We start from the raw sequence: 13,869 nt of genomic DNA, 5'->3' as shown, positions 1-13,869 counted from the left end.
CCCTCCCTCATTCCATCTACCCTGTGGTCCCTCAAGCTGCTCTACTAACAACGAAGCTCTCCAATAACAGGCTCTCCAGTGGGCCTGCTGGAAGCTCTCCAGCGGGAAGCCTTAGCCCACTCTCCCAGGCCTCCCGACTTTGCTGCACTTTTGTTCTCTCCTGAGGAGGAGAGTCCCTTTCCCCTGTCTAACACCTTTGCTCCCTCTTACTCATCACTCCCAGCTCCATTGCCCAATCCCTCACTCACCTTGATCCAGACACAGCAGGACAGCCACCAGGATGGTAATAAAGACCCTCATCCCCACAGGACAGCCTTGCAGCCCAGCTCTGTGCTCCGACAGCTGTGTGGTCAGGGGTGTCTCTTAGCCAGAGATTTGTTGTCTTGGTTGTCTCAGTGCCAGAGATGGGATGGCAGCAGCGTCCTGGAAAGGCTGAGCTAAAGGATGCCAGAGAAGGAAGGGAAGCCGTGTTGGATAGACAGACAGACTCAGCTCCCAGCTGAGACAATTGTTTTCCTCCTTCCCTGTACATGGGCTCTGATCTTGGCATAGTGCCTGTCACGTTTCTCTTCCTTCCCATTCCCCAACTGGACCCTGGGGGACACTGGAGGTCAGAGGGGAAGTGGAGAGAGGAAGAGGAAATCATTCCAGTCCTGAGAGGTCAGACAATTTCAGGAGCCTTCTTCCTGTCCACCTGTCTCCCATTCTCTCAGTCCCTGGAGCGAGCCCCATTACCATCGGTTAGTACCCTGGAACCCCTCTCACCGCACCCAGGACACCATCCTTCTGAAAACCTAATACCAGAGGCGAGTTCAGCAGGTGATGATTCAGTTAAGGCATGTTAAATAAAATCTGATGCGCCAGCTTTTGATTGCTGCTCATATCGTTCTGACTTATACTTAAGTAATACTTTAATGAACTAGGGCAAATACTTTATCGGTAATTTTAATGCACTAAGGCATACACTTAGGTAGTAACTTTAATGCACCAGAGCATTGGTAGCAGAACTATGGAGCACACATCATCACACCTCTACAGGGATAGAAACTCTGTAGCAAACCCCTGCACTCACCTGCTCTAAGGCTCCCCTGCCTGATTATTGTTTGTGAATGTTCTGCCTCAGGCTTCACTCTTAGCAGCTCTCCCTTTCCTCTCTCTGTAAGGGACACTCCCTTATAAAGGCTCAGCTTCTGGCTCTCCTAGTCACCCTCTCCTCCCACACAGACTCAGCACAACTAATATCTCCCCATGCTGCCAGATCCACGGGCCCCAGGCCAGCCTCCACCTTCTTTGTGCCACATCCACAGTGTCCTGGTGACTTTCTGACAACCCAGAAAGGGCCCCTTGCAGAACATCAGTTCTCCCTCCCACCTCTCACCCCCCATGGTAGCAGTCACCACATAGAACTAATTCTAAGTCTAGGCCACACAGATAACCCCGAGCCCAGTCTTTTCCATTGCACCATGGGCACTTATAGGGAATTTTGACCTGCCCGTTTCTGCTCTTGCCCCTTTGTTCCTCTCCTGGCCTTCAGTAATACTCTAAACACTATCTACAGTATAAGGGCAGCGGGCACAGATGGAGAAACATCAAGACCTGGTTAACAGACCTCTAGCTTGGGACTCAGAAGATTTTAGAATTTAGCACAAAGTAACTTCTGTACCCTGGATCTCAGTTTTCTCATCTGTAATTTGGGCATATGAATCCCTGCCCTGCCTGCTTGATGGAGCTGTTAAGATCATATGAGGAAAGAATTTTGAATGGAATACAGCTCCCTTTAAGATTGTCCCATAACTCACTGTCTGACTTTAATCCACTGCAAAATGAGAAGTTATCTAAGATTGCCCCTAAGACTATCTAGTTCTGATCGTCTATGACATTCAGGGACAGTTTGTGGGCTGTCATTAATTTTCTACCCCGTAGGACTGTTGGTTGCATATGAGAACTGCGCAGCTTGGGTCTGGTCCAAGGACAAAGATCAGGGCATCCCTCTGATGCCAGACTACAAATGGCCTGAGTGGGGTGAGTAGCTCATGACTTGGTTCTAAGTTCTAGCCCAGAGCCCATTAGTTGTGTGGCCAGCTACAGGTTATTATAATTTATGTAAGCCTCTGATTCCTCACCTGTAAAATGGGGGTAGTGATTCTTGTAGTTCCTGCCCTACAGGGTTGGGAAGAACTTCTTGTACCCATTAAATGCTATGGAAATAGAGATGAGGATGATGCAGGCTTGTGGTTACTTCATTTCCCTACTTCTATGGAAAGTCTAGAATCAAAGAATCTTAGAAAATAGTAGCTAATAATAGCTAATATTTATAGAGTACTTACATGTGCCAGGCCCTCTGCTAAGCAGAGGCCTTTACAAGTCTTGGTTCATTTGATCCTCATGACCACCTTGAGAGATTGATGATATTATTTTTCCCATTTTACAGATGAGGAAACTGAGATAAAGAGGGATTAAGTCACTTGCCCAGGTTTACACAGGCAGTGAATATCTGAGGCTCCATTGCCAGTCATTCTCTCTTTGTTCAGACCATATCTGGTTCCTGTTCCCTTCTGGATGCCCCATTTTAGGAAGAACATTGATAAATGGGATATGACCACTTAGGCTGTGGAAGAAGGCTTTGGGAGCTTGGAGAGGCAAGAAGGAAGGTGGGTATGGGATCAGGAGTAGTGGAGAAGGGTAGTTTAGTTATTCAGCTGTGAGATCCGCTTTTCTCAGTCACTTTAAAATAGCCATCAGGAAAGTACATTAGACCCCACTCTATCCCCGCCCCTGACCTTGAGCAGATTTTCTCATTGTGTGAGGGCCTTTTTTTGCCCTGATGGTTACTCATGGGATTTCTGGGTAAATTCTGAACTTCCTTTGAAGACCTTGCAGTGCTGGGGGTGGGGAGAAAGTGGAGAGGACAGAGAGGTAGAAGGATCACAGTGCCATAGATTGAAAGGTAGGATTTAAGGCCCAACTAATCCAACTCCCTCACTTTGCATATGAGGAAACTGAGGCTGGAAGTTCAAGTCCTGAATTCAAAATTTCTGGGCTGTTTCCTTGTGGGCAAATCACTTAATCTTTCTAAGTCTTACTTTCCTTATCTATAAAACGAAAAAACAATAATCTCACTATCTTTCTTTCAGGGTCATTATGAAAAAAGCACTTTCTTCATAATCTTAACCACTTTCAAACTTTTAAACATTAGAGAAGTGTGAATAAAAATTATTAATAAGCATAGAACCTTCAATTTGCTCTCCTCAGCATGTTCTGTGAATCTGCTCCATTTTCACCCTTCCCATCCTACCCCATCCTTCCATTTCTTTAGGTATACCTGGTATAGCAGGCTTCTGGGCTGGATAGAATTCCCAAAAAGCACAGCCATAATCAGGCAGTGGTGATTCTAGTGAATCAATGACTTATGAAAATAACAATAACCAGCATTTACCCAGTCCTTTACCTCATTTGATGCTCTCAACAACCCTGGGAGGTAGGTGCTATAATTATCCCCATTTTACAGATAAAAACACTGAGGCAGACAACAAAGATTAAGTGATTCATCTGGATCACACAGCTTGTATTAGAGGCAGGATTAGAGTCAGGTCTTTCTGCCTCCATGTCCAGCACTCTATCCACTATGAATAGGGTGAATTGTTCCCCCCCCCAAATTTTCTTGTGTATTATTCTTTTTCTTCCCCCACTTCTTTCTAACTCCTGGATTTGCCTGGGATAGCTCAGAGGGATACTGAAGTCATGGAGATGTCTTCGATGGGGATGTCCTGCCTAAGAATCTCTGATAGATCCATCCCCCTATTAAAGGGTTCTTTCCCTTCTCTTACATTGCCTTGAGGGTATCTAGGAATTCTCCATTCTGAAAATGCAATGCTACTGAGTGCTTCTCCCCCATTAAAAACAAGAATGGTTATTATTATCATTATTATAGTATGTAACACTTACATAGTGCTTACAATGTATCAGACACTGTACCAAGTGCTTCCAATGAGAATGTGAACTCTTTGAGGATGGAGTCTATATTTTTGCCTTTTTTCCCCAACATTTAGAATGCCTGGCATATAGTAATCATTTAATAAATACTGACTGACTGTCGACCTAGGGATATAGGATCATAAACCATAGAAGCCATGGGACCTTAAACGTTTATCTCATCCAACTCATTCAACAGAGAAGGGCATTGAGCTTCTGAGACATTAATGTCCACTGGATAGTAAAAATATACAGCCATTGGGAAACTCTTGGCAAGGAATTCCTTCCACTGGCCCAGATTGCAAGCCTACTGGGATTTAGCAGATAACTCCCAGGGAGTTGCCTCAGGTAAATAGAAGTTGAGTTAGATGTCACACTTCAAGTGCAGGTGTCAGAAGTGGGATCTGAACTGAAACCCTACGAGCCAGGTTCAGCCCTTTAGCTGAGGTACTGCACGGTCTCTTTAGGTTGTGAGACTAGAGGGTATGGGATTATAGGATCCTAGAAGGGTCCTTAGATCATAGACTGGTAAGAACAGGAAGGACCCTCAAAAGACATCTGTTCCAAACCCTCGTTGCACAGTCCAGAGTAAAGAAAGGGTCTTGTTCAAGGTCACTCAGGGAGTTAATGTGAAGGTTACAGCTAAGACCCGGGTCTCCCTACTCCTAAGGAAGTATTTTTTTAGTACCACACCATGGGATGGCACAGACTTGCAGGTAAAAAGGGGAAGGAAAGGAGAAAGCATGTATTAAGTGCCTATCCTGTGTCGGGTGCTTTACAAATATTACCTTACTTGAATAATATTATAAAGAATAATAATTATAATAATTATATTTTATATAGAGCACCTTAATGTTTACAAAGTATGTTATGTATGTTATCTTATCTAAGCCTTACCACAATGTTATGAGGTAAGTACTACAAGTATCTGAAACAGAGAAAGGAACAAAGATTTGTTCAGAGCCATGATTGTGCCAGGTATTATGCTTAGCACTTTACAAATATTATCTTATTTGAACCTTATGGCAACCCTTGAAGGTAATACTATTATTTCCATTTTACAATCAAGGAAACTGAGGCACACAGAGGTTAAGTAACTTGCCCAGGATTCGGCTAAGTGCTATTATTATCCCCATTTTAGAGTTTATAAACTGAGACAGAAAGTAGCTAAGTGATTTGCCCATAGCTAGTAAATATCTAAGCAGGATTTGACTCTAGTCTTAGCTCTCTATCTACTGTACCACCAGACAGCTTGTGATTTCATAGGTATGACTCCCTCCATCAATGCAGGTCAGCACCTTTTCTGCAACTTAATAATATTCTTAGAGAACTGCCCAGAGTGCTTGGAAGTTAAGTGACCAGTCCAGGATCACATAGCCAGAATGTGTCAGAGTGTCAAGCCTTCCTGAGGGAGCAAGCTTTCCATTGGCTTGCCATGTTTCCTCTTAAGGGTTCTATACATCCCATTTTATAGGTAAGAAAACCAAGGTTTCTTGAAGTTCAGTGACTTGCCTGTAATCAAATGGCTAGTTAGCATCTGAAATGGGGTTTACTACTATGCTCTGAGGAAAGATTAATCAGAGGACCCAGAGTACATAGACTAGGGGAAAGACTTAATATTCAAGTGATCCCTTGTGCATCTGTCTATAACAAGGGGGACCCCACATTTGGAAGTACCCAGCCCTGCCACTTCCCTCTGGAAGAGGTAGATGGATAAAAAGCTCAGTCCCAGCCCCAGGCCTAGAAAGGACCATTTTGTTTAGGGTAAAGGCTGACAGAAGGGCTTGTTGGGCAATCTGCTCTTTTTAAGTCTCCTGTGATCTGTCACTCATTGTGGCTCATCTGTTACTCACATCTTGTATACTCATGTGAGATTGGGAAAAATCCCCAATTCTATTCAGGGAGGAAAGCCTTCCTCTTTATCTAGCTGATGGAAATTTCAGTTCCCATATTCTCCCAAGGTCTAACTTCTTCATATAATAGCAATCAACAACACCCACCAGAGGGGCAGGGAAGGACTGACAGGGTCAAAGGGCAGTCTTCCTCAGCCAGCTAAGAAGAAGGGGGATTCTCTTTTTATTAATCAGCCGACTTACTTTCCACATTTTGGATTTCTAACAACTACTTCTGCTCTCTTGAGGGCTTGGCTGTCAGAGGTAAGGGGGGGGGGTAACAAGCCCTAATGTTAGGTTTGGGGTCCATGAATTTGTATGGGAAAAGATTGCATTTTTTATTTTCATTAACTTCTAAGTGAAATTTAGAATTTCCTTCTATTAGGAATTTAAAAAAAAGAATAATTATTCTGAGAAAGGATTCATAGGCCTCAACAGAGTGCTTAAAAGATCCAAGACACAGAGAAGCTAAAGAATCTTTGCCCTAAAGGATTACTGGGATTCCACAGGTGAGGGACCACAGAGCAGTCCCAAGGTGGGAGGGGAAGATATATATCTGGGGGACAGTTATTATTTCAGACTATTGTCATTGGCTGGTTGCTGTCCTTCATTCTCAAAGAGGACCAAAATGATATCACTATGTTGGAGTCAAATTACAGTGTGTCTGATTGTGGCTGATTAGACCAGTAAGAACTCGGGATGCTCTGCCACACCTATATCAAACACAAATAGTCCATATGAACTTTTGGGATGATTAATCTAATTTTGCTCACCTCACATTTCTTTTGGGCTAATTCAGTTTTGCTTTGCTCATAGAGCATAGCATCTTCTCTGATGAGACGTCCCATGCTGGGCGTCTCCCATGTCATAAATCGATTCTAAAGTTCTTGATAGAGACCATGAGAGTATCTTTTTTCTGACCACCCTGTGAGCACTTGCCCTGTGTGAGTTCTCCATGAAATATATATATATATATATTAGCAAAAGTACATTTAGCATCCAAACATTACAGCCAGCCCAATAGAATTGTGCTTCCTGCAGTAGAGTTGGGTTGTCAGTCTTATATTGACTCCCTCTCTAATCAAGGAGGATGCTAAAGCTGAAGAAGGGTCTGATTTATTGGTACCTAACTTGTTAGGACAATGCCTAAGTATGAAACCAGAAAGCCTATAAAGGGTTAAAGGGGACTGTACCATTAAGGGGCCATAGGTTCTCCAAAAGCCCCCACAGCTGTGAATCATAACATACTCGAAAGAATTGCAAATCAGCCTTTACTGACACAGATGTTGCTTATGAATTGGGAATAAAATAAATTGGAGGAAAGAGGAAAGAGGAGAGATATCAGAGAATGCAACTACCTCCCAGTCTCCTTATATTGTTACTAACCTCTAACAAGAAGGGATCTATTCTTCTGGTCAAAATTAGATTCCCAGCAGCCACTAGCAGGTTGCTCCCTTAACACTAACTCACAGAATGAGTTAAGATAAGGAGGCAACAAGGTACAATGGGAATAGAATCTGGACTTGAAGGATCTGGGTTCAAATCTTGTCTGTGTCATTAGCTGGGCAAGTCACCTTTTTTTTTAGACCTCAGTTTCCTTAACTATAGAGTGAGAGGGCTTTTTCTACAGGGTCTCTATGGTCCCTCTCAACTATGATCCTATGATAACTTCCCCCTCTGAAGCAAAGAAGATTTAAGATCAAATAATCAGGCAAATGGATCTTCTGAGATGTCAATGAATCTAGATGACAGGATAAAGGGAAAATTAAAACCCAGAGAGTTTTTTTTGGGGGGTGCTATGGAGAAGCCAGAATGATTGAATGGGGGTGGACTCTTTATAAAAGAATCTAGAGAGCTGAGTCAGTGAAGGAAGCAAGAATTAGGCCAAGTGCCACTGAGATCCCATACCATATGGGATGGTAATTGCTGACCTTCAGAACATCTTGTAATATTCCAGTTTCCCCAATTCTGATTTTTGTTCAATCTTGTTGGGAGTTAATTGCCATGGTTAAACCAGAGTTGATAGACTAGCTTTTAAAATTTGTTTTTGTTTTTATTTTTAAAGAGAGACATAGAGACTCCAGGTCTAAGAAAATAATAGAACAAATAGACATTGGGCATCCCAGTGGGAGGAAGAGGAGGAGGAAAGGTTATTGTCCTTGAAGCTGAGAACATAGAGGGGGGGAGGAGAAAGAGAGAAAGGGGGGGGGGGGGAAGGAAGAATGAAGAACAAAGCGGGGGTTGGGGGGAGGAAGGGAGAGACAGAGACAGAAAGATAGACACACAAAGAGAAAAAGAAAGAGAGAAGGAGGGAGGAAGGGAAGGAAAAAGAGAGGGAGAGAAGGAAAGAAAAATGGAAAAATAGAGGGAAAGAAAGTGAGGAATGAGAGAGAAGACGAAAGAACAGAGGAGGGAAGGAGAAAGACTGGGGAGAGAGAAAGAAAGGGAGGGAGAAAAAGAAAGAGGAGAGAATAAGGAGATACAGAGAGAAAGATAGAAAAGAGAGATACTGTGGAAAAGATATCACATGGCTTCCTCTTTAGATCAATCCTTTGTTACCTCTTGAAGAGACTAATAGTTTCCTAATTGTTCTTTTACTTCAAGTCTCTCCATTTTCCAGAGACTTTCCACTTTTGTTGTTGTTGTTTCAATCAATCATGCCCAACTCATCAGGACCCCATTTGGAGTTTTCTTAGTAAAAATACCATAGTGGTTTTGTAGTTCCTCCTTCAATTGATTTCACAGATGAGGAACTGAGGTGACAGGATTAATGATGGGAGGACAGGATTAAGTGACTTGCCCAAAATCACACAGCTAGTAAGTGACCAGATTTGCATTCTTGTCCTGACTCCAGGGTCAAACATGGAACTTGTCTGCTCAGAGAGTTGTCAGTGAGCCCCCACTGCCTCTAGAATAAATTATAACTTCCTAGCTTGGTACCTACATTCTTGCCTCCAGTCTAATTTTCTAGATTTTTTTCCCATACCATTTCCCTTCCTATACGTTACATTTTTGCTAATGTGAATTAGTATTTTCGGGGCAAAGTAGTCCATCTCCTGTCTCCAAGTTTTGCCTAGTGAAGATGGCTCTCATTACTGAATTTCCCTCCCTCTTCTTAGAAACCTTGGCTCTCTTGTGGCTCAAAGCGCCCAAGTGCCACTCCCTAATGGAAGCCTCTTTCCATTCCCTCAGTTCTTTGTACTCTTTCTCTTTTCAAATTACCTAATATTTATTTTCTAGCAGGAATGATTTCATTTTTATCTTCTTGTGTGTAGTAGGTGTTTAATAAGTGTGTTAAGTTAAGCCGAGTAGATCAGAGGCTCCACACTAGTTGGTGACAGATTTTTTTGACAACAGTAACTGTGGTAGAATCATTGAAAGGGAAGTGACATGGTCAGCTTTATCTCCTAAGGAGATGAGTTTTTAGGTCCCTTCTAGTTCCAAATCTCGAATCTGTTGACTGTCAGTGACTTGCAATCTGTGTCAGTGGCAGGAATGCCTATATGGATAGAGTCACTTGTTCTAACTGGGTATGGGGCCAGGCAGTTGAAAAACAAGATTTTTGCAGCAGAATGGGGTTGGAGTTGGGTCAGAGGTGATTGCTCAGGGGAAATTCTCAAAGTGGGAAGACATCACTATCCCCAGAGCCCTCTGCCCTACAAACTGCTTCCCACAATGAGGAGGAGCTCTAGATCTTTGCTGTGAGTCATGTTCAGAAATGGGGTACTCCACCCATATTACTGGGCATAGGGAGAAGGAAGAGGCCAGTGTGGGGGTGGGGAGGGTTAAGATAACTTCCTAAGAATTAAAGCTATCCAAAAGTGGAATGAGCTGTGTGTGTGTGTGTGTGTGTGTGTATGTGTGTGTGATGGGTATTGAATTTTCCCTCTCTAGGAGGTCTTTGTTGTTTGTCCTTCATTCAGAGAATCATGACATCAGGGAGCTGATGCCATGATTTTCAAGTGAATTGAATTTAAGTGGAGGCTGGGCAAGGTGATCTGCCTCATTGTCTCTCCTACAGCCATTGATATATTTTTTAGATCAGGATGATTGGAGATGGCCCTCGATACAGTGGGATACCTTGGCCTTTAAAACAGGTCTCAGTTTGACTGAGACAACATCCAATGAGTGATTAAGGATGAGTAAGAAATAAGGTAGAGGATGGCCTCTTTTACCTAATTAAAAAATCAACCTGGGAAGGGAAGATCCTCAGAGTTTCTGGTCAAAAACAGAAATAGTTGCTATTTACACTCATTTAGGGCCAAAACACTGCTCAAGTTCAAACTTGGACTGGGACCTATTGTCAATCAATGAGAGTCTTAGTGATTTGAATTTAAGGCATGAACCCTAAGGAAGAAATCTAGATTGTAAATCCCAAAATGTCTTTCCAGGTTTCATTGATCAAAATTTATATTTAGGTAGAGCACCTGAAGGAATGAGTATGATTCCCTGTATGGACAGAGGGAGAGAAGGGAGAGAGTAGAAAAGGGAAAGAAGGAAGGAAGGAAAGAAGGAGGGAAGGAAGGAGGAAAGAAAGGAAGGAAGAAGGGAAGGAAGGAAGGAGGGAAGAAAAGAAAGAAGGAGGGAAGGAAGGAAGGAGGGAAGGAAGGAAGGAGGGAAGGAAGGAGGGAAGGAAGGAGGGAAGAAGGGAAGGAAGGAGGGAAGAAGGGAAGGAAGGAGGGAAGAAGGGAAGGAAGGAGGGAAGAAAGGAAGGAAGGAGGGAAGAAAGGAAGGAGGGAAGGAAGGAGGGAAGAAAGGAAGGAAGGAGGGAAGGAAGGAAGCAGGGAAGGAAGGAGAGAAGGAAGGAAGAAGGGAAGGAAGGAAGGAAGGAGGGGAACTGTGTTGCCCAACTGGAACAAAGACAAACAACAGCCTGTAAATAGTAAAAGCTGCCTCACTGGGGACTCAACAGGGGGTCTTTAATGCAAGAATGATGATCAGTTGTTGAAAGTGTTGCAGGGGAATGACTGACCAAAAATGGTCTGGGGCTTCTGAGGCCTCTGAGGTGACAAAGGAGAAAGGAAGAGAGGAGAGATAAGGGAGAAATAGGGTGAGGAAAAAGAAAGATAGAGAATGAGGGGAGTAGGAAGGAAAAAAGGGGGAAGAAGGGTGAGAAATTGGAATGGAAGGAGGAAGAAAGGAGGTTGACTTTGAGGAGAGCCCAGTGATGTAGGTGGGCTGGGGAGAGAAAGTGTGGGTCTTTACTCCATGTCAGCTTTCAGCTGTCTCTTTGCCCTGATGAGCAAGGGCTATGTCAGGGCAGCCACAATGGTCCAAAATTGCTAAAATGCTAGAGTTAGGAGGGGATTCGGAAGACAGAATAGCAGAATTGCGAGGAACATTACAACATAAGACTATCAAGAGCTTAGAGGAACTTCAGAATATAGAATACAGAATGTCAGGCCTGGAAGAGTGCTTAAGATAGAACAATAAAGAATGTTTGAGCTGAGAGCCCTTAAAACTTAGAACCCCAATGTCAGACCTGGGAGAGACCTTAAAGAATAAGACAATACAGAATGTTTGAGCTGGGAGGGCCCTCAGCACACAGAACGCGGGGCGTCAGAGCGGGAGGGTTATAAGAACTTATAAGGCGGACTGTCAGAGCCAGAGGAGGGACCACCCAGGAGGGACCTTAGGACAGAGGATGCCAGACCTGGGACCGCTTTAGAACAGAGAACAGGGATGTCCGAGCTGGGGGTGGGACTCAGCAAACAGGAAATCGGGGCTGAGGGCTGGGGCTCGGGGTCCTTGGAACAGGGAAGACAGAAACTCAGCGCCACGAGGGCCTCAGATGCAGGCTGCCTGGGCCGGGAGTGTTGTGGGGGAGAGACTTAGAACGCAGGGTGTCAGGACCAGGAGGGGAACTTGGAGCCCAGACCCAGGACGTCGGAGCCGGAGGCCCGGGGGCAGCCTTGATGCCGGGGGGCTCCCTAGTCGCAGCAGGGGCCCGTAACACCCATGGGTCGATGTCAAGGGTGGCCCTGTTCCTCCGGCTCTCATCAAATCGGGGTCCGAACCCCCGCCGGCTGCCTGCCCTTCCCGCCCCGGTGTCCCCCGTGAACCTGCGGGTCTCGGGCTCCTCGGCTCTCGCTCCTCAGCGTTGCCCCGGCTGCCCCGCGCCCCCAACAGCACCGCCTGGCGGTCTCCGGAGGACAAGGCGGGACGGATCCTCTTTCTCTAGCTTGGGGCGGAGGTCCGCTGATGGGGAGGGGGCTGCGGAGCGTGCCGAGGCAGAGGCTGCCCCCTTGTAGCCTCCCAGCGTCTCTTTCTGAGCCTCCCTTCTCTCCCTTAGTCCTGGACCGCCCTTTTCCGTCTCTGCCCCTTCGGATCTGTGCCGTGCCCCCTCTCTCCGTGGGCTTCTCTTCCCCTGCGCCCCTCGGTCTCTCCTCTTCCGTTTTTCCTGTCTCTCTGCCTTCCGGGCTCGGTCCCTGGGTTGTTTCGGGGAACCCCCAGCTCCATCCCGTCCCCTGTTTCTTGCTCCAGGCCCCGTGCCTCCCGGATCCGTGACGGGCCCTACACCCGGGGGCTGGCGCCCGGCTCTCGGGCACCGAGGCTAAATGAGACCTTAAAGGGCCGGATCCCGGAGCTCGAGCATCATCCCGGTGGGGATCCCCGACGGGGAGGGAGTTCTGAGACGCCGCTAACGCGCTGGGAAGCAGGACCTCCGACGCAGAACAGGACTCGGGAAATAAAACTGAGGACCTAGCGATGACTTATCCAAGTCACCTTCCAGCCGTTTAGGGGGCTCTGTGCCCAAGATGTGGGGCGGCTGGAAGCCTGGCCCGACACTAGCACTTCCCCAGCGGACGCCCACAGTCCCGGGGAATAGAAACGCGTGGGAAAGTCACATAGGTGCACCGGACCCGACACTTTAATCTTTGAATAGGTTCCTTCCCTCCCCCAAAATCCGTGAGCTTCACCTTGAAACAAGTATTTACAATGATAAAAAAAGGAAAAATAGTTCCTCAGTAATAATGATCACATTTAGCAACACACGTGACATTTCTTTTTTCATAAGATTTGCTTCTGACTTGAACTTTTCAAGTGAATTTTGTTGTAGGATCCTAGAATATCAGAGCTGGAGGAAATCTCAGACATCATTTGATCCAATTAGTATCTGAGCGGATATTTCTTTGACAAAATCCTTATGATGCTCTAGTTTCTGCTTAACCATTGAGCTCATTTCTTTCCAAGATAGTCCATTTCACCACGGGAGCATCTTCTCTGTCACATTAAGGTAAAATCCACCTGGGTAAGATTCATCCCAGACCTGTTGAACTTCATCTCCACTTGGAGCCGCTACAGAAGACCTTTGCCTTTGAGGCCAATTGTTTTCTGCTTCTTTCTAGAATTAACTTGGATCCAAATTACATTCTCTTCTCTGCCATTGCTACTCTCTTGGTCTTTTTTTTTCAGGATCTTCATTCTTCTGTCCTTTTTTCTCTTCTGGTTCCACCCATGGCAGAGTACAATAATACATCTTCTATGATTTATTTACAAGGGAAAAGCAAATTAACAATTTAAAATCTATTAGGAAGAAGATTGTTATATGTGCAAAGGAAAGAAATCTACCCCCTTTCTGACTGAGTACCATCTAACGTTTCTATTGTAAACCCTGGCCCTAGAGAAGTCTGCCCTGATTTTGTCTCAGGTGAGAGAAGTCTTAAAGAGTCCTTAAAAGAACTCAGACCATATTTCTTGGGACAACCTTTTTATTAATTATGGTAAATCATTCCATTGAGAACATCCATTAATCTAGTCTATAATTGAAAGCTATGAGTCAGTTAGGAATCTTTTTTTTTTTTTAATATTTGATATTTATTCTCCCCCCCCCCCAATTACACGTAAAAACAATTTTGACATTCCTTTTTTTTTTTTTTTCAAATTTTGAGTTCCACATTCTCTTCCTCCTTTCTTCTTATCCTTTTTGAGAAAGAAAGCAATTTGACCTGTTATATGTGCATAGTCATGCAATACACATTTCCATGTAAATCATGTTGTGAAA

At 44.7% G+C, this 13,869-nt stretch overlaps 2 protein-coding genes across 3 annotated transcripts in view; one reads left to right on the top strand and one right to left on the bottom strand.

The window, feature by feature from the left end:
* GPIHBP1 (glycosylphosphatidylinositol anchored high density lipoprotein binding protein 1) overlaps positions 1-12,204 on the bottom strand; it is a 28,642-nt gene extending 16,438 nt beyond the window's left edge. Inside the window, exons 1-2 of one of the 2 annotated variants that reach the window (XM_031947301.1) lie at positions 11,927-12,204; positions 249-437 (exon numbers count right to left, since the gene is read on the bottom strand). In XM_031947301.1, coding sequence (XP_031803161.1) covers positions 249-300 — 52 coding nt within the window. In that variant the 5' untranslated portion in view covers positions 301-437; positions 11,927-12,204. Of the gene's footprint in view, positions 1-248; positions 438-1,072; positions 1,170-11,926 lie in introns of those variants that run through there. The other variant, XM_003762722.4, reaches the window with a different exon arrangement.
* The window catches only part of LOC105749638 (lymphocyte antigen 6H), a 53,762-nt gene that overhangs the window by 2,756 nt on the left and 37,137 nt on the right, over positions 1-13,869 (top strand). The window lies entirely within an intron of this gene.

This window comes from Sarcophilus harrisii, chromosome 1, assembly GCF_902635505.1.
Source record: "Sarcophilus harrisii chromosome 1, mSarHar1.11, whole genome shotgun sequence".
NCBI classification, from domain to species: domain Eukaryota; kingdom Metazoa; phylum Chordata; class Mammalia; order Dasyuromorphia; family Dasyuridae; genus Sarcophilus; species Sarcophilus harrisii.
Note: the sequence above shows the minus strand (reverse complement) of the source record. Positions and strands in the feature narration are given on the sequence as shown.